General features: G+C 44.7%; 1 protein-coding gene across 1 annotated transcript in view; it reads right to left on the bottom strand.

Moving 5' to 3' along the window:
• COL4A1 (collagen type IV alpha 1 chain) overlaps positions 1 to 20,600 on the bottom strand; it is a 146,911-nt gene that overhangs the window by 41,539 nt on the left and 84,772 nt on the right. The window contains exons 3-21 of the mRNA XM_046664031.1: positions 17,689 to 17,778; positions 17,544 to 17,588; positions 16,874 to 16,918; positions 16,705 to 16,767; positions 16,163 to 16,216; positions 15,987 to 16,013; positions 13,400 to 13,483; positions 13,251 to 13,313; positions 12,109 to 12,144; positions 11,184 to 11,225; positions 9,809 to 9,895; positions 9,267 to 9,293; positions 9,051 to 9,101; positions 7,913 to 7,957; positions 7,776 to 7,829; positions 5,960 to 6,001; positions 4,559 to 4,643; positions 4,172 to 4,207; positions 2,141 to 2,305 (exon numbers count right to left, since the gene is read on the bottom strand). Coding sequence (XP_046519987.1) covers positions 2,141 to 2,305; positions 4,172 to 4,207; positions 4,559 to 4,643; positions 5,960 to 6,001; positions 7,776 to 7,829; positions 7,913 to 7,957; positions 9,051 to 9,101; positions 9,267 to 9,293; positions 9,809 to 9,895; positions 11,184 to 11,225; positions 12,109 to 12,144; positions 13,251 to 13,313; positions 13,400 to 13,483; positions 15,987 to 16,013; positions 16,163 to 16,216; positions 16,705 to 16,767; positions 16,874 to 16,918; positions 17,544 to 17,588; positions 17,689 to 17,778 — 1,141 coding nt within the window. The remainder of the gene's footprint in view (positions 1 to 2,140; positions 2,306 to 4,171; positions 4,208 to 4,558; positions 4,644 to 5,959; positions 6,002 to 7,775; positions 7,830 to 7,912; positions 7,958 to 9,050; positions 9,102 to 9,266; positions 9,294 to 9,808; positions 9,896 to 11,183; positions 11,226 to 12,108; positions 12,145 to 13,250; positions 13,314 to 13,399; positions 13,484 to 15,986; positions 16,014 to 16,162; positions 16,217 to 16,704; positions 16,768 to 16,873; positions 16,919 to 17,543; positions 17,589 to 17,688; positions 17,779 to 20,600) is intronic.

Genomic DNA, 20,600 nt, shown 5'->3' with positions numbered 1-20,600 from the left:
CACACCTGCTGGCTCCACTCCCACCTGGCTCCTCGCTGACCCGGTGGGTCTTGAACGAGGTGGAGTCCACTTTTCTGATTCCATGAGCAGTCCCCAATTCCTTGACTGTAAAGAACTGGCCTTCCCCAGCCCTGCCAGCCAAGAGGATACGGACTCCCTGACTCTGGAGACGCAGACTCAGGAATATTGACAGGAATAAACTGATTACTTTTCTTCTCCAGAACACACCTCTGGGCCATAGCGCAAACAGAATCCCTTCGCATCCCTGGTAAGAAAGCAACTTTATATCCTCATCCACATCACTTTACAATAATTTTAAGTCTAAAGCAAGAATATAGTGATTACTTCTGAGGAGTTCTAAATGCAAGTTCAGACTCGACATCTATGCTGTGGCTGAGTGAGGGCACCTGCAGTCACAAGTGGCCTGGGGCTGGCTGCCACCATATGGCACAGGAACACAGGAGCAGAATCAGGATGTGGAAATCTCCACAGTGTGTAGTTAATGAGCTACTGAGAGGCCCCAAGGTGGCCGTCAGTTTTAAGATGTAGCCTCTTGAACATACGCTGTAAATCTGAATAAAAATCTCATTTGTAAATTATCACTTGATACTCTGCAATTGTGACCCAGTTAATTTACACAGACTCAAAAGGGCAGCCTAGAAAGCTGGGACAGCAGACACTACAAGGTGTTCAGTTAGCACATCCCACTCCATTAACAGCAGTGGGAAGTTCAAGTCTTTATAAGAAGTTCATTCATATTCCCGTACTGGCAAAATTAGAAGTATCAAAAGAAAAACGTTCTCCAGATTTCCCCACAGCTTTCTCCCCTTCTGTCTGCCCATCACTCTATTTACAATTACAACCCATGGCCCACCCACCCCACCCCAAGACCTCCCTGTTGCTCCTCCTTGCTTATTTCTTATCCTCTCTTGTCACCTCCTGTGTACCTTACCATTTACTGATTCATTTGGGTTATATCTGTCCTCCTGCAGTAGAGCACACCCCAGGAGCACAAGATTGCTCTGTCGTTTGTCACTGATCCTAGAGCAGTGCCTGGTGGCTTATGAGCACACGCATCCTTGTTGAATGAATGGGTGACTCAATGGCCCTTTTTGAGGCTCACAACATTCTCCCAGACACTTAGAGAAAGAGCGACTTTGGATTGAGTGCCTCCAGGACTTCAGGGTTTCATCTTCATTCTCCACGTTCCACAGAACCATGAGAGAGGGGAGGAAGTCCCGTAAAGTCACAGATAATCCATCCCACTCCCCCACCCACTCGCAACACGTCAAAGGAAATCACACTGATCCTTTCCCAGCTGAAGCTTCAAATCTGGAATCAACTGTTCCATCCATTCCATATGTGGCCTCCACACAGAGCGTCATCCATGAGAACTCCCATAGACACACGTTTGAATTCCAGCAAATAGATCACCTGGTGCTTAAGGCGGATGGAGCCTTCTTGCATCACCCCCACAGATGACTGGCGTTTTAGATGCTCCACAGAGCACATGCTGGACCTGCTTTGGGAATCTGAGCTTACTCCCATTAGAACTATTAACTTAAATCCTCTGAAATTTTCTTACATTCTGCGTTGGTATTACTTTGGGACCAAAGGACCCCCTTAACTGAATCAAGAGCTTATATTCTGTGCTCAGCTTTGACGGAGGGCTGACCTAAGAAAAACCCATGCAGCGACCCATTCAAACCTGAAGTCATTCATCACATCACCACGTGGACCGCGGTCGGTGCCTGTGCCGTCCCCTCCTCCTAGAGTGTGTCTTACTATTAGTTTGTGTCTCTAGATGAACTGCAATGCATTCTGCTTTCTCTAAGAGCTATACAACTCAACTGGTTTGCTTTTTAGCTTTAGGTGCCAGGAGATCAGAGTTGGATAATGTCCTTCTTTACTCTTTTAAACCAGTTTCATTATTTTATTTTTACCATTCCTTTCTGTAACATGACTAGGGAAATTTTGCAGAGATACCTAAGCGGGATGTAAATAATTCCTAAATCACCAGACACCCCAACCTTTAGCATCCCACTCGAACCCTGGAGCTCCCTCCCAGCACCCAGGGAGCTCTGCCCGGCCTCCTGTCCTACACAAGACACCACGCCAAATGGTCCCCGGGGGAACTTACTCGTGTGGCCTGGCCGTCCAGGGGGTCCGGGGGGCCCAGGAGGACCCTGAAGCCCATCCCTTCCACTTGGTCCTGGCAAAGACCGGCCTGGAAATCCTTGGTCCCCTTTTTCTCCTCTTTCTCCAGGGAAGCCAGGAGCACCAGGCTGCCCTGGTACTGGGAAGCCTGAAAGCACACCAAAATCTCAAGTAAGTAGGCACAACACAGAGTTCAACATCCACAACACAAACTCATCTTCTTAACCCTGTCCGAGGTGAAATGACTAATGGCCATTGCTGAAAGGGGAAGTGCTCTAGACAAGTCAAAACAAGTTAAATTGGCAGGCTTCTTGCCCTGGGAGTGCTGGCAGTCAAATGCTCCCTACAAACTAACTTTAAGGAAAAGGGCCTCGTTACGCAGACATTAGAATCTGTGAGTTTCTTTCGGTGTAAATAGTATTCCCAATGCAGGAGTGAAAAGGGTATCGAGGGTATACTCCATTTCTACTTAGAGAATAAAGGCATGAAGAATGCCATTTGACCAAGCAAAAGGGGACACGAGGCAAAGGGGACAGGGATCGGGCTGGAATCTAGAGGAAGCAGCCGGGAAGTGAAGTGAAAGGAGTTCTGAGGAAGATGAAGAGACCCCAACATTTAACTCCAGTCACTGATGAGAAAGCTGTAAGGTGCTGGACCCACAGCACAACACATCAAAGGCAGAAGAACTGAAGGAAGGCCCTGGGGGCGTCGGTCCACCACCCAGCACCCCCAGATAGGGGACAAGAGGAGAGGGAGCACCCCTAATAGAGAGAACAATGGGACAGGAGGCCAGCCAGAGGATGTGGGCCTGAGGAGGGGGAACCCCACAACCCGGGGGGCGACGGGCGGTGGTCAGCAGAGCACAGGGGACCGAAGAGCAGGGCCACAGCAATTTCAAGGGAATTTTTTAAAATTCTAAGTTAAGAGACTAGTGGGGGCAGATAATGGATTTAGAACGTAAGTATGGCATCCACTAAGGGGAGACACAAAGCGATGTGTTCACCAGAACAGCTGAAATCCAGCAATATTTTTTAAAATCGAAGAGAATAAATTGATTGAAAAGGGAAAAAAGAGATGATGTGAAGGGTAGATCCAAAAGTTTTAGTAGAAGGAGGCCAAGCGAGGGCAGTGAAGGCCCTGCTCGCAGCCACTGCAGAGCGAGTGACTCTCGGACGGTGCAGATGCGCCCGGGGCATGGGGGGCAGGGGTCTGTCCCAGCACAGAAGAAGGGGCTCTGGGAGAACTGCAACTTAAGAACTGTCAGAAAGGGCAAAAAGTCAAATAACAAATAAAAAAGGATAAAAACCCAAAATAAAACCAAAAACGTAAGGCTTGTAAGCACTCAGCTGTGGTGTCAATTCCAGGGCGCATGAGAGTTTCTATCAGAGTGCTCATCGTATCTGCTCTAGGAACTGGGAGAACACAAACACCCTCACACACACCTGCACAAGTACAGCTCCTAGCCTCTACAATACGTAATCCAACAGAAAATGCAAAACTATTCCCATCTAAGCACACGCTCAGTGAGGCAGGATTCCAGGGAGAAGCAAGATTAGAGGTGATTAGGTCAGTTCGAAGAGGTTTCAGCCTTGAGTCTAGTCTCAAAGGAGGACAAAGGCATTCCAGAGCTGGGGGAAAGGGTGAGCAAGGATGCTGACGTGGGGGAACCTGCCAGAAACTGGAGATCTGCAGAAAGACCCAGGCTGTGTCCGCGGGCACAGTGGGAGCGGCTGCAGGGTGGGGCTGGTGGGTGCTAGATCAGAGCAGAGTGTAGACGTGACTGGATGAGAGACATACGGGGTCCCACTCACGAAAACCTGTTTATAACTACATGCTAACCTGTAACCTAAAATAAACACATCTTGCTTTCAAAACTAGAAAAACGTGTGACAAAAGTGCTAGCCATTTTATGCAAACATCTAATGTACATGATAAACACGTTCGGAATATAAACCACAGAGAAGTTGTACAAATCTACAAAATTGCAAAAAAAAAATCAGTTAAGGGTGCTCACCTGGAGGGCCTGGCTGGCCTTGTAATCCTGGGAAACCTAAAAGAGAAAGCAAGTTGGACAAACTGAGGCTGGTTCACTCATGACTTGCACTTTGTATTTCTGTGCCCATGCGGACCCACGGTCACGGCGAACAGGGAAAACTGAACTTGTGGAGGCACAGTGGCCCTGAGGCCACAGAGCTGCGGGAGATGGGCTCCTGGACCCAGCGCAACGACAAAAGAAAAACTCAATAGGACTGGTCACCACATGGTCCTGCCCAGTGTGCACATGCTTTCAAAATGTGACTGAGTGCAGATCGAAAACAGAAGAAAGAGACAGAAAGGATGAGAGAAGGACAGAGGGAGGAAGGAAGCCAGGAGGGAAGGGAGGAAAAGGAAAGAAACTTACCCTTGGGACCTGGCTCTCCTCTCAACCCTGGAGTCCCTGGGAAGCCCCGCTCTCCTTTTTCTCCCAACGGTCCTGTGCCAATAACCTGAGTTACAGAGGAAAACATCATGGCGCGGCACGGGAGTGGCTGCTGCCGTATATTACAGCAGTATAGACCAAGAAACTAACACATTTTTTATTATCTCAAGAAAGCTGAAAGAAGTAGTCGTGCTGGAGGAGGAGGGGAGGAAGGAGGGAGGGATATAAGATGCATATTCTACTTTAAAGAGTATTAGGAGAAGAACTCCTTAAATTTCCTCAGGTAATATGTAACAGGAACACTCAAGTTTTTTTACTGGAAGAGATTCTTTGCTTTATTTTTTAAAAGGGTCAAAAGTGGGACTTCCTTACAGTGCTAGGGATACAGGGCAAGAAGAATGCACTGTTGGCCTCATTAAAAAGGAGTGAACTAGTTCACCCCATTTCTAAAACACTGAAATTCAAGGAAAAGGACCGAGTCAAACAATGCATATTACCCTTAAAATAGAATTCCTTTGTAGTGATTAGGGGATATTATTAAAATCTGCTGATGAGGCTAAGGTACCAACAGGTTACTCAAATGCTGCTGCTGGATCACAAGACGGAAAATGGAATCAGCAGTCTACAGGAAGTCTTAAAAGCACTAAGGAGGTTCAATACTTTGACTCAATAATCCTATAATCCTATTCCTGGAAATGGAGCCTAAGGAAAAGTTATTCAACCCCTGACACATACACATACACAAAACATCGTGTGCAAATATTCATGACCACATTGTAGCAGTGCAAGGATGGCATTGCGCAGGAGAACGGAGAACGGCAACATTGTCATTGTTTCAAAAAAGAATCTGGGCAAAATGGTTAAAAGAATTAGAGTGAGACTCTGGCAGGATGCTGAAAATGATAATTTGAAACAACTTGCAAACATGAAGAATGTTCATTTCTAAAAATAAAAAAAGTTACATCACTGACTGCAAGTATGTAAAAATATGCATATGGACAAGGAGTAAGATGTTATTTGCAAAAATAAAAATTGTTTCCCTAGGATAGTCAAATTATGGATGATCTGTTTCTCTTAACATTCTCCTAAAAGGACCACTTAAAAAAAACAGTTTCAAAACGTGTTGCTCATATTCTTATCTGTGTGCAAACCTTTTCATTTCCAGTGGTCGAGGAATGCAGCAATTATCAAAATAGAAGTATGTACCAAACTCCACACAATACAAACTATAAAATTATCGTTTTAAATAACATGCACCCCCTCTACTAAAGTGTAATTCTGGGAATGCTGTGGGGCATGTGGCGTATGCAACCGTTTTGCCCATCTCCTTTTCTTCTTCATTTCAAACACCCGCACAGCCCAGCAAACGTTGCTTTTACTCACAATTCCAGGCGGGCCGGGGGGGCCTGCTTCCCCTTTGTCTCCCTAAAAGAAAAACAATAGCTTTACTGGCGTTTTTTAACTAGAAAGATTGTCTTGCAGAAAGCAGGGTTAAACTTTTTTCTTCTGGAAAAATAGAGATGTGCCCACATAATACTAAAATTATTTTGCTCTCCTAGTGCCTCTCACTGTGATTAGTTTCAAGTGCTCTGTACCTATTAGAACAAAAACGACTACATTTCACTTTGCTTTGCATAAGTGTGACATACGGAAATAAAGATTTCTAGAAAACATAAATGGGAGGCTAATTATTCACATTACAAACTAGCTCACAATATTTGTTTTGTTGACTGCAAGCTCCTCAGAGAACTTTAACAGAACCCTTTGTAAGGTGAATTAGCACACACTGGTTTTTCAATAACATGAAAACAAATGAAACAAAACAACATGAAAGCTTTAGATTTCCAAACATACTTTCATAAAGGCATCATTTTATTTGAGGTTTTTAGGTGTAAGATTGTCTAAAGCTGCACTGGAGGTCATAATAAAAGGATATTTATGGTTTTTTCTTTCCCTTTAAAATCCAGCATTACCTAAAAACATTGAATGGATAAATTCGACTAGAACTCTGGGCTTAATTTAATCCATATTAGATGAAAAACTCAAAGAAATGAATTATTTTACATCTGATGTTCTTATATGAGCATCAATACTTTTAAGATAAGCATATATTCCATGAATGTATGCTTTTTCCTTGTAAGCCAAGGCATTGAATTTAGGAATTAAAACCAGAACTGGATGTTTTGATTTTTCTTACTTGAATATGAGAAGAGAGTCTAGAAATATCTTTGGGACTTATATCTTAGCTAATATACTCTAAACATATTTACCTTTTAAAATCTACAAGATTTGACTTTCTCAGCAAAAGTCTGAGTAAAGAATTTCTCCTTTTGTCCCTGGCTGTGAAAACAGGCCGTGAGGTCCTCCCCTGGCTTCACTCACTGTTAGAGACAACTATTGCAAAACCATTTCTTCTTTTAAGAGAGATTTACATAACCTCGTCTCATGATTAAAAGAGAAAAACAGCAACGAGTTCTTTCTGCCTATCAGTTTGACAAATATTTTTTAAAGTTTGATAAGAAGCAGTTGACAAATCAAAGGGCCTTGGGCTGACGGACGGACGTGCTTCTCTGGGGGCATATGGCAAAAGCTTCCAAAAAAGAGTTTACACGTTGACCTAGATATTACACATTTAGGAATTTATGACAGGGAAATGATCAGAGAAGTGAACAAAAATAATTTTAACCATAAAAATTTGCAAATGACCTAAATAGCATGCAGTAAAAGGCACAGATATTAAAAACCTTCTGCATTACTTCATTTCTGGACATTGAAATATATCCACGTTATATCATTCAGTGACAAAGCAGGAAGTAGTGGGTGATATCATTTCTTTTAAAAGCAGGTATGTGTGTGCACACAGGTCAATTGTTAACTCTGACCACTTCTGAGCAGGTAATAGAAAAGTTAGATGAGCTTTCTTTTCTTCACTGTATCTTTCTGCATTTTCTGTTGTTTTGTAATCAGGCAAAAATAATCTACTACAAAAAACACAAAAAAACTTGAATGAGCATTACATTTTATGTTTTTTCCTTAAAAATTCATGAACACAAATAAAACCACTAAATTACGTTGTATTTTTACTCACATGGAGTATCAATAATTTTTATTCTTTGATCCATGGTCTTTTACTCTAAGAAAAACTACTAGGTTGAACTATAAAATGAAGGTAAAAACTCAATGTAGTGTCACCATTTACCTTAAAACCCTCTCGGCCCGGGAGTCCTGGGTACCCTGAGTCGCCGGGAAACCCCTAAAATGGAACAGAGGAGCAACAAGCATCATGAGCCAGCGAAGACAACAGTTTGCTTTAAACAATTAGAAAGAAATACTTACTGTACTCCCTTTTTCTCCTTTTTCACCATCTTTTCCAGGTTTTCCCTGTACAATAAAGATTTAAACATTAGTATTCCATAATAATAATAAATACGTTGTAACAACAAGGGTCTGATTCACATACAAGTTCACATGTCGTCTCTGGTATGAAACCTCTGTGAATGTTGATGATACAAGAATAATAACAAGCAATACAGTATACATTGAATGCCTATGAAAAAGTTCTCACACTAGAAGAGGACTTTTCAATTTTCAAAGTTGGAGACTGATTAGCTCCCGACCTTCCAAGCCACCCCTGACACGTGGCAGCACAGCCAACACCAGAGAAGCTCTCCTATTGGCAAATGAGAATTTGGTAGGTGATCCACTGATGACTGACTTTCATGGAAGTTTCCGGGTGTTATTTCACGGCAGACACCGGAAAAGGCCCAGGTACTGCAAGCGGGCGGGTCTCTTACTGCCAGGATTCAGGGGGTGGAAAGCCCCTGAGCATCCGGGCTCAGGGCTGTGCCATCTGGGCTCTGGGCACAGCTCCAACCTGGGCTGGGTGGCAGCATCAAAGGGCACCAACACTCTGAGCAGGTGGACGGTGGCTTCAGTGAGGAGCCAGCAGATGGGGGGCTCTTCAAAGAGCTCCCCTTCCCAAGGCTGTCTTTGGGGGTCACCTGAATAATGGGGGCCCAAGCTTTCCTGAGAGCTCTTTCTAACGGTGACAGCTCTCCTCATTCCTGCTCCGAGGACTTCAGAAAAGCCCTTCAGGAGGGGAAAGACCCTACGAACTCATCCACTCTAGGTTTCTGTGAACCTGTCATTCTAGGAATGAAAGGAAAAGGATTTTACAATAAGGAATAAAAGGACTTTTTTTTTTTTTGGTGAGGAAGATTGGCCCTGAGCTAACATCTGTTGCCAATCTTCCTGTTTTTTTTCTCCCCAAAGCCCCAGTACATAGTTGCATATCCTAGTCGTAAGCTTTTCTAGTTATTCTCTGTGGGATGCCACCACAGATGGCTTGATGAGTGATGCGTAGGTCCGCGCCCAGGATCTGAACTGGCAAACCCTGGGCCACCAAGGCAGAGCCCAGGAACTTAACCACTACACCACCGGGCCAGCCCCTAAAAGGACTTTTGAAAGCACTTACTCGGGGCCCCGGTTTTCCAGGTTCGCCTTTCTCTCCAACCCCTGGCATTCCCTTGAAAGAACAGAAAGAGAAAGAGTTAGATTCATTCATATACATAAGTAAAATGTTAAATTAAGTAAATGTCACATTTAAGATGAAAGAAGCTTGCAACTTAAATGCAATATGTTATGATCTTTCACTCAAAATAATAATGATAAAGAAGAATTTAGTACTTACCTGAAATCCAGGTTCACCTTTTTGACCCTAAAATAATTTTTTAAAAAGAAAGAGATCAGTATTATCTAATGGCTGTATCAACTTTTTATGTGCTACATTGAACACGTAAAAGAAAATAAAACAAAACCCTTTCTTGATATATTAACAAAGAAATTCACATTGGCCTCCAGTATTCCCTTCCTAGCACTGCCTGGATGAAGGATTTAAGAAGGGCAGTTAATTACACTTGATCTAGGGCAACTGTAACCTCTTTCTACCCTCATTCTTTCTCCCTCCTGCTGACCCAGCCCAGCCCCAACTTGGGCACATTTACGGAGCCCTCACTTGGGTGAAACAGCCTCAAATCAGTCTTGCTCCAACCAGTTCCAGCTGCCTTTGCTCTCAAAATGATCATATGGTATGTGATGGATAGTCTAGAAATCTGTTTTCCAGGTCAGGGGTGAAGGTAGCTGGAGAAATTGAATTTTGACCTGGTCTCTTTATCCCTTGGAATTTGTCCAAAATTAGAAAGCCAGCATCCAGTGGACAAAGTCCACTTGTACCTTCTCTCCTTTAGTGGCAAAGTCTCCTTTTTCTTTGACTTGAGCTTGTCCTGGCACTCCTGGAGGCCCACTGACCCCTTGATCACCCTGTGGATGCAAAGATTGGGAATTAATTAAGCCTAAAAATAATTATACAGAGAAGAAAAATATAGAAATGCAGAGGGGGGAAAGGTCTAAAATAGCACATCCATTTTAAAAATGTAACTGTACTCTGTTCTAATCTATCCTTGCCTCAGCAGAAAATTAAGTTTTCAGCAGGAAGATGGCACACTAAGTATCTAAAGCCAGGGGGAGACTTGCGCCTCTCAGGGGTCAGGGAAACTACTCCCTCAACAGTAACAGCGGGACCCGAACATCTATAGGACGCATCTCTGCATGCATATATGTACAGACCATGCATTTATGCACACAGTGTACCTAGCATGTATATGTACGCTCTCCTATCGCATACACATTGTCCTATCACATTATGACAGCACGGAGGAAAGGGACACGAGCTGTCTAAGAGAGCCTGGGGAGAAAGGAGGCATTGTTAGGTAAACCAAAAAGAAGAGGGCCACCAAGAATTCTCTTCCTCAGGCATCCTAAGTGCTGGGTACCACTGGAAGAACAGTGAATCCCAGCGATAACACAACGACCGAGGTCCAAAAACTCAACTGCACAAACTGCAGGGCCCTGGCCTATGGGCTTTGTGAAAAGACTGGGCCATAATGTGAGGTGGAAAGCGGAGGCCAACTGTTCCGTCAGGATCCTCCCAGGCTTGGGCTGACTTGGCACCCCCTAGTGGCCATCATCTACACCGGCTTGAGCACCGATGGAGAAGACCCTGGGCTGTGGTAGACATGGCAGCTTGGCTGGTGCCGGTTTCATAGGTCTGATCTGGGGGAACCGATGGAGAGATCACCAGAGGATCAGGGACACACCGTGGGCCTCCCTTTTTGCTAAGATGAGGTCAGCTGCTGGGGTCTGTGCCACCCTGCCTCTTGGGCTCATTTCCTCCCAATCCTGGGATGACGGCCTTTGTCTTTGTAGGGTCTAATATAGTTACGCTACTAAGAGTCAAGTCCAAAGCTGGCCTCTTGTGATAAAGTCCAGGTCTGGTTTTACCGCTGCCTGCGAACATTCTGGTTGAACTCTAAGTGCAGAGATCTGGGACTCAGGGCCTTGTAGTATCCTCTGCTGGGCAGAGCACAAGCAGAGTGGTCTCAGTGAACTCTAGCTGTGCATTTTAAGGAAAACACTAACAAACTCCAGAACGTGCAGAGAAGAGTAACGATAGCTACAGGGGCCAAGAGCAGGTCTAGAGGCCAGAACCCTATCATGCTTAGAACCCCAATGTCAAACACGAAAACCCTCCAAAGCAGTGTGCACTCACCTTCTCGCCTTTTGGTCCTTGAAAACTTAAGCCCATTTGCCCCTGTTGATTAAAAATTAGGCTTCCATTATTAGAGTTGTCTACTTTGTTCAAAATCATCTAACAAACATCACATAAAATGCAATAAGATGGTAGGTTTAAGGCAAAAGCTTTGTCCTACAACTACCATAAAATTTTCAATGTCCATAAAAAAGTTCTTTAAAGTATTATTGAAAAAGAATCCTATAAAAACCTTTTTTAAGAAGTTTAAGGTTTTTAAACTCTGGCTTTAGAAAACAAAAGGAAAGATCAGTGATTCCACAATAATGACTAAGGGACATATGGAAGGAAAGATGGATAGACAGACAGATGGATACATAGACAGATGGATAGATGCCTAGGTGGGTAGATGGATAGAGGGATAGGTGGACAGATGGATAGGTGGATAGGTTAGATATACTGATGGATAGATGGATGGGTAGATAAATGGACAGATGGACAGATGAATGGATAGATGGATAGATGGATAGGTTGGATATATTGATGGATGGATGGATGGATGGATGGATAGATGGACAGATGGATAGATGGATGGACAGATGGATAGGTGGATAGGTTAGATATATTGATGCGTAGATGGATAGAGGGACAAATGGATAGATGGATGGGTGGATGGATAGGTGGATAGGTTAGATATATTGATGGATACATGGATAGATAGATGGATAGGTGGATAAGTTAGATATATTGATGGACAGATGGATAGATAGATGGATAGATTGTGGATAGAAGGAAAGGTGGGTGGACAGATGTTAAATATAGAGATATATAAGGAAATTATAATTTCCCAAAACTTTTTACAGAGATTTAAAGAATGATTTATGGCAAATTTCACAACAGTCTTATACTAATGCCCAAGAAAGACAGATGAAAAATAAATCTTCACCTTTTCACCCGGAGGGCCAGGAGGGCCTGGAGGACCCTGTAAGAGAGAGCATTTTAATTCAATATGATTCACAACTCTGCTAAGCTTTAAATGTTTCTTTGTACTGAAGTTATCTTAAGATCCCATGGTTAACGTGATAATTTGTTAAATGTTTAAATATTTTTTCCTGTACTCTAGAACTGTAAAACTTTGAAAGCAACCAGAAATTAGTCCAGGACAATTATTAACAGGGATGAAAATACCTCCAATCTTAGGCATCACCCTGTGGAATCCACGGACATAAGAATGCACCAGGTTAACAGACGACACCACCAGCCGAACTCTGAGCCTTTAGTTTCCAGTTTGGAAACGATATTTGTCCACTTTAAATATAACTACTTCTCTTAAAAAGTTGAATTTCTTCAAGCAAGTAGACTGTAGTGAAGTCAAAAAACTTTCCGTGTTTGCAACAAAATTTCAAAATGCTTTTTATCATCGTTTAAAAAGAAAAACTAGTCATTCTCTCCTCACAAAAATGAGTCTAGCTATTTACAAGATTATAAAAGAGGTTACATTTGCAGGAATGGATAGAAGAAGAATTGCTGGATTTGATCCAAAAAAAGAAGACAGAAAGAAAAGAAAGAATACATTTAAAAGATAAGCCTGTGGCTCTTTCAAGGACTCACAGGCAGGCTCGTGTGCGGATGAAAGGCCAGGGGCACTACTCATTCCCACCACGGTGACACTCGACAGATAAGGAAACCTTGTAACTATTAACTCTCTTGTGCTCCCAAAACTGTGTGGGTGGGAGGACAGGACGCCCTCCTTCCACAGAGAGTTACCAGCTGCGAAGAAGCCAGTGCGGGAGCAGAGCCCCAGGGTGGCTGTCTCCGGGGCTCAGTTCGCAGTGTCTGTTACAAACACCGTGTCCTTCCCCGCCACCTGGACTGCGTCCATAAGTCCCAACAGAACAGACCCTCTGGGCTGACTATACTCCTACAAGTCCATCTCCAGGGCAGATTTTCTTAAAAATGAAGCTCATTTTCTCAAGCCAAATGAAGAAAGACCATCACTGCGTAAAGTTACCATTACATTTTACTTGCACACCTTGACACAGTTGTTCTTTGAATGATCACCTCAGAGAGATATCCCCCAAAACTTACTGGTGGTCCGGTAAATCCTGGAGGGCCAACGGGACCTTGCAGCCCTGGCAATCCTGGCGAACCCTACAATTTATTGAGAAAGAGAAGAATTAAAATGCAACCTAGGAGGAGACTCAGCAGGGGCTTCTCATTATTCAGCAAACACTTACTGGTGTTCCTGGGGGTCCAGGGAATCCTCTTTCCCCTTTCAACAGGGTCCCGGGCACGTGGCCGAGTATCTCACCTGGGTCCCCCTATGGGATGAAAAGTAAGAGGAAGTCACAAATATTTATGTAAAGAAACTTAAAACCTATGGAATGACAGGCGTGCATTACTGGTGTGGAACGAGCCCACATTGGGAGTTAGGCTCTGTCTCAGCTGGAATCAATGGACTGGCCATCTCCCCAGGCACTGCTACTATCGTAGTGACCACATGAAGTGCTGCACAGTCCACTCGGCTGCAACTGGGGCTGAACATACAGACAGCTGAGTGAAGGGATCCGTGACACTTCCATGTGACCGTCCCACCCAGACAAGGAGGAGTTCTAGACCAGGGCCCCATCGCTGGTTGAAAGACTGTGATCACAGGCTGCTCTCATGAAACAACACTAATGTTTTCAAGAAAAGATCCAGTTGTGAGCATTTTTATAAAAGCAGGGTGTGATGGTAAATTTTATGTCTACTTAGCCAGGCTACAGTATCCAGATATTTGCATAAACATTAGTCTGGGTGTCACTGTGAAGGTATTTTTAAAGATGTGATTGACATTTAAATCAGTCGACTCTGAGTAAAGCAGATGACTCTCCATGACAGGGGTGGGCCTCATCTAATCGGCTGAAGGCTTTAAGAGAAAAAAGACTGACTCCTGTGAAGAAGAGAGAATTCTGCCAGCAGACAGCCCTCAAATGGAGCTGCGACATCAGCTTTTCCCAGGGTCTCCAGCCTGCTGGCCTGCCCTGCAGACTTTGGACTTGCCAGCCCCACAATCACGCAATTCCTTACAGTAAATCTCTCTCTCTCTCTCTCACTCCATCTATCCATCTATCGTTCCATATGTATTATATACATACATACATGTCTTCATACATACACACACATCCTGTTGGTTCTGTTTCTCTGCAGAACCCTGACTAAAGCACAGGGCTATCGTGAGGATGCTGTTTCTCAGGTGTTCTTAAATACAGGGACACGTGAGTGCTCAACCTCATTCAGACATGCGGTTATCTCTTTTCAGTTGAAAACCTGAAGGCATCCCTTTTCCTGGGCAGCTCTGCAGGCCCAGAAGCCACGCCCTCTGCACCTTTCTACAGCACAGGGAGCGCACAGTCTGAGGCCAGGTTGATAAGAGCCGCCGGGCGCTGCGACAGCATTCCCCTGCCTGGGGAAGACTTTAAAAGGTTAATTTCTATAAAATTTCAGAGAGTTTCCTGAGGAGCTGAGGTCTTCTCTCTGCTCGCAGTTCACAGTGAGGAATGCTGAAGCAGCTGGCAGGGAGCTGAGCACATGAATGGACTCACTCCCACGTTTACTCAGTGAGCAAACATGAATGAAGGATCTGCCAGCCACTGTGCAGGGAGGCAGGCCAGGGAGGAGGCACATTCGAGAAAAAGTCTGGATGCGAAAGTGACAGGACTTTATGATTAAAAGAGAGAGAGAGAGAGAAAGGACGGAGGGAGAGAAGGAGGGAGGGAGGGAGGGAGGGAGGGAGGGAAGAAGGAAGGAGAGAATCAGCACATGCAATTTTCCCATAGCAAAAACTAAATCAACCAAAGCAATGCCTGCTGGGTGCCTGGCTGGACACCCAGGTGGTGTCATCACCCTACTTAGCTAAGCTCACAGAGCAGCAGTCTAGAAGGGAAGGGGCGGGTTCCGTTCTGGAAGTGCCGGCGGGTGGCGCCTGCAGGACGCCAGGCTGGGAGTTGGTGAGCAGGGATGGGCCAAGAGAGGAGGGAAGCGAGGTGGCATGCCTGGGAACGGGGCAGCATCAGACACACTGCCCATGGAGGAGAAGGCAAGTGGCCAGTGACCAGTGATGGGCACGGGGTTAACCACCCAGGCCTTTTCCTAGCTGCCCTGCAAGAGTGGATGAAGAAAGTGCCCTAAACTGACAGTAGGGGCCTAATGGCTCTGAGGGGCACGGCAGCGAGGGATCCAGGGCCTCTGTCCTCACCATGCACAGAGGGTCCTCGCTCGCCTCTTCCCTCCCCCCTGCCCCTCCCGACAGAAAGGGAGAATCAAGCTGAGCAAGGCTGAGACTGGCTCCGAAAGAAGGGGCCATGACACCAAGGATCTAAGCTCAGGCAGCAGTGACAGCATTTATAACAGAGTGACTCCAGATTACAGGCAAGGTGGAAAGATGGCCGTATTTAAGTGAAACCACATAGATTCAATACGACACCAATTTCAGCCCTTGTGGGTGGCACTGTGCTCATGTCTCGCAGCTCTGGAAAAGGGCATCATGGAGATGGGCTATGCAGGTAACCAGTCTGCCCTGGACTTGCATCTGTTAATATTCACCATCACACATGCTTCCTATTGCTGCTTATTTCCTATTCAGAAATCGTACCTAATGTCTAAACTTTAGATTCGAAAATTTAAGTTTGTGTACATGACTCACGTACTCTTTCCACGGAGCAGAGTTTAGACAAATATGTTAATAGCAATTCACCAACCAAAGTTACTTAAAGTAAATTGGTTTTTATGGCATCTGTTTTAAACAGACTTCTGTAATGAATCCAAGAAAGTAAAATAATGTACCTTCATTCCAGGTAACCCTGGTGGTCCCTAAAAAAGAAAAGGTTGGTATTAGTTTCGTTTTTCTCAAAACATTATCAGCATTAAGATATAAGTGCAAAAAAAGGAAAGAAGATGGAATGAGAGGAGAGAAATTATAACCCAAGAAAGAAATTCTGACATAACAACCCTATACTCACCGGAGTCCCAGTGAATCCAGGCAGACCAGGAGGCCCCAGAGGTCCTCTCTCACCCTGTAGGGACAGCAGACAGTCATCACGAGTGCTGGGCCAGGCACAGAGGACGTCACTCCAGATGCCCGCACCATCCCTGCCCCACCCCCAGGGACCCGCATTTGTTGGGTCAAATCATTTCCTAAAAGTTGTTTGTTGCGAGCTCTCTTGCTGAGAGCGATTTCATCATAGAAGAAATATATTTGAGAGTATAATTACTGGGGACAAGGATTAACAATAGCATTTTGTTTGATTTAGTAATAGATCATAGGTAAGAAGTACAAAGCAATTTTAGGATAAAAGTCTATAAAAATGAACGGCAGGATTAGGTGCTTCCTGAATATAAATATGGGAAATCAGTGCTCCTTCATCAAATGAAGAAAGCTTCAGACAAGGATTTTCCAACTGCGGCAACTAAAACAGAGTTCACAGGACAACCTTGCCTGACTTCTCCACGTGCGAGTCAGGTAAACGTGGCAAAGTGGGGAGGGTCTCTGTTCTAGACTTACCTTTGTCCCGTTGCATCCTGGGATACCTGGGGGGCCCGGGGGACCATCTTGGCCAGGAATACCCTGCAATTAATAAAGCGAAAAAGTAGTCAAAATAGAACATCACCTGATGGTGCTCTCACTCAGTCAAATGTCTCACAGAGGAAGCAGGTGCATTTTATATACATACAGGAAGTCCTGGGTTTCCAGGGTAACCCGATGCTCCTGGGGGCCCCTGTAAGGACGGAAAGGAAAGAGTTTCCAGTGAGCGCTGGGGAACCTCACGTCCTCCCACTGCACCCACCTGCCTAAGGGCATCATACCCGAATTGCTGGCGTTCAGGACGGCCACCCTAAGCAGACGGGGCATTCTGTGGCGGGCGGCCGAGGCCCAGCCAGGGAGGAGACAGCGGGGGCGGCTTCAGTAGCCAATCTACGTCAACAGCTGACTACTAGTTCCTTCCAAAATCAAGGCTGTGCACACACAACATAAACTCTGTCCTCACTTCAGACTTTGCAATCTTTAGGGGATATATACACATATATAAAATGCACACTAAAATCTCACCCAGTTGGCAAGAAGAGTTTATGGGATAAATCAGTTCACTGGGGGAAGAAAATCAAGCTGTTTCTCACTGAAATCGGATCTTCTCCATCCCAGACAGTTCCAATGTTTCCTCCCTCTCTGCCCCAAGGACTCACAGGAGTGCAGAGGACAAGGAGAAACGACAGGAAGGGAGGCAAGCCCCCTCACGACTGTCTGGAGGTGGGATAGGGGGTGTTGAGGGGCCTCACTCTGCAGGCTCTGCTGAGTCACATGTCACCCACATCACAACCAAGTGAAGTGACGACCGTACTCACTCTCGTCCCTTTTGTTCCTGGCAGTCCTGGTTCTCCAGTGTCACCCTGGAACAGCAGAGAAATGTCATTACGACCACTCATTATAACAAGAATACAGATCAGCTGAACCCCACATGCCCCACCCCCATCACACAGCCAGGCTCACCTTTTGTCCTGGTGGTCCCTGCGGCCCCTCAGGTCCTTGCATTCCCGGAAACCCAATGACACCTTGTAACCCTGGGAGGCCTCTTTCACCCTGTAGAGGAGGAAGGAGCAAGTCAGACAAAAGGCAGGTTGAAAGAAAGCAAGGGAACGAATCAGTGCCGACCTCCTCAAGCCTCACCCCACACTGCACAAGTCCACAGGGAGCACCCGAAAAGAGATGCTGCAAACGAATTCCTATTCCAGCTGGCTTTTCTCGATGATTCTTCAAGCTCTTCGAGGACAGCAGTGCTCATAGATGATACCCGGTGCAATGCTTGCTATACACTATATTCTAACTGATAAATAATATGTTGATAAACAAGATAACGGATAGTTGGTGATTTTTTTCACTGAGCTGCTTTTAAGTTCATTCAAGTAGCGGAATCCTGTTCTCAGCAGACACAGTGCTGCGACTTTGTGAGCAGACCACCATCAAGTTTTCTCTCTGGATGCCTTCAGGAGGTTGTGGGTCGGGCTCACAGCGTGTGTTTCCACACAAGATGCTGAGACTTCTCTGTGCAACTAACAGTCTGATGAGGGACTTTCGTATGGTGTCTTTAAATAAAAAGTGTTTTTTGCAAAGGTAAGATCAAAGTTTAATTCTCGGCCCTGATCTCATGGAGCAAAAAGAAATAAGGAACATTATCTTAAAAATAGTAAGTATTATTCAGGGTATACAAATAAGGCTGTAATACATTCAAAAAGGAAAAAGAACGATCAGAAGGACTTTGTGTGACTCTGAGCCTTAAGCTGGCCCTTGAAGGATGAATGCAAAACAAACGTATGAAGAGAAGGGAGAACGCAATTTGGGCCAGAGGACGGCGAGCAGGCGGTAACGAGGATGGAGAGATAGCTAGGCCCCGTGAGCACAAGAAACTAACAGCAAGAAACACAACTGGGACAAGAACCTGGAGGAATGAGGCATTAGCTCTGATGCTGGAGACAGGATTTCTTCTACAGCCGTCAACCAGCCAGTGACCTGCTTAAGCGCTGTTTCAGGAAGATTGCCATCTTTAGATTGCCAATATAAAATCACCCATATTCATAAGAAACTAAAAAAATCTCTTTTTCTTTACAGTCTGTGGACTTCCATGTGGTCTTACAATACAAATTGGGCAGGTTAACCAGCATTAGCTGATTTTAAAAAGCGGAAGGCCCTTTGGAGATGCCCAGTACTTTCCTCACAGTTACATTAGTTCAACGTAAAAATAAACTGACAAGCTATACATTACATAACATAAACATTTACCCCCAAAATAGCACATTACCAGGAGTTCCTTAAAAGTTTTTCACTGTTGCATAAATGCAAGGAGACAGAGCAGGCACTGTCACAGTTGTCCTTCTTTCCAAACCACAGAGCCAGTCCTGGCACTTGTGGTGAATTAATCGCCTGTTGCACTTTGAGAAATGCAAAAATGTGGTTCTGAACTTGGAACGCCAGCTACTGGGCCTCCAAAGATTGTGGGTTTAACTGGAAGTGTAAGTCAGGAGTCCAGAAAACAGCATGGGAACAAATGTGGAGGAGATTATCCCAAACTCTGAGACTATGATAAAATGGTAAATGGAGTAAAGAGAATTAGGTCCTACAGTTTGGCACACCCCTTTGGACCAGCGGCATCCAGAGAATCTACCAGAAAGAACAGATGCTAATATCCCCAGAGCCCTCAGCCTAGGATTTGACACAGAACACTGACTCCTCCCAGCTGAAGCTTGTGATAACTGGGAAAGAAAAACATTCTCAGACCAAGAATGGTTCGAATGTAAAGCCACTTAAATATATTCATTCTTAACCTAAAATAATAACAATGGGACACAACTGCAGAAAATACTGAGGGAGGGACATATTGCACACTGTCATCCTATCAACCTCTTCCCTTTTATTCAGATATGGGAAAATTCTACCCAAAATACAATAGAATTGAACTTCAAACAGCTGGCTAAAAGAATTAATGAACACTGAATTGTGCATCCCCAAACACCCTAACATGCGATAGGAAGGCAACGGGAAAGGCATGTCAACGTAAAAGCTGCCTCCTACATTTGGTGGAGTATTTGTAGCACTTGGTTAATATTGGCAGTATCACTCTGAGACCAGCGCACAAGAGATTTTATAACTCCCATTTTAATCATGGAACGCATGGAGGCCCAGAGCCAGATTAGCTGATTTCTACAAGTTTCTCACTGAGTCAGCACCAAAGCCAAAAATAGAAATGAGGTCAGCCTACACCACAGTCCATGTTTTTTCTAGGTCACTAGAGCAAGCTGGTTCCCAGCAAAATATTAAACAATTCACCCACATTAAGTTAGCCCCTTTTATGTCCATTTCACAGATAGGGAAATGAGGATTCCGATAACTGACTGGTCACATGTCACTCCGCGACCCCTGCATGTCCCTGGGAACAGAATTCAGAAATCTGAATTCCCAGTCTTGGCTTTCACCAAAAGAACACATTCTTTCCCAAATGTCACCGGAACACTTAAGCAATCCGTATATCCCAAGAGTTTTGAAATTAAGTAGCTAAAAAGGAAGTGACTCCTCCATCAGCATGGTTCTTGCCGTCTCCCACATATTTTTTTAACTTTCCTAATCTTTTGTTCAGACAAAAGTACACATGAATAATCTAAATATCCCGTACCCTGTCCAAGGTTATTATGGGCACCCGAGCACAGCGAGCAGACAGGATAAGCATTCAAACAGCTATACAATTAGCTGGCAAACAGCACATGCTGTATGCGGGCCAAATTATTCCTCTGAGCTTTCAGCAAGTCTCCACTTGGGGTTCTAGGAAGAGCGAGGAGCTGGACAAATTGTGCAAAGGTTATTTGTGCTGGTAGTTCCTAAGCCAGACTTTGCAGCTGCAACAGCAATACTAC

The sequence above is a fragment of the Equus quagga genome, chromosome 6, assembly GCF_021613505.1.
Source record: "Equus quagga isolate Etosha38 chromosome 6, UCLA_HA_Equagga_1.0, whole genome shotgun sequence".
Classification (NCBI taxonomy): Eukaryota; Metazoa; Chordata; class Mammalia; order Perissodactyla; family Equidae; genus Equus; species Equus quagga.
The sequence above is the reverse complement of the archived record's forward strand: the minus strand, read 5'-3'. Positions and strand labels throughout refer to the sequence as shown.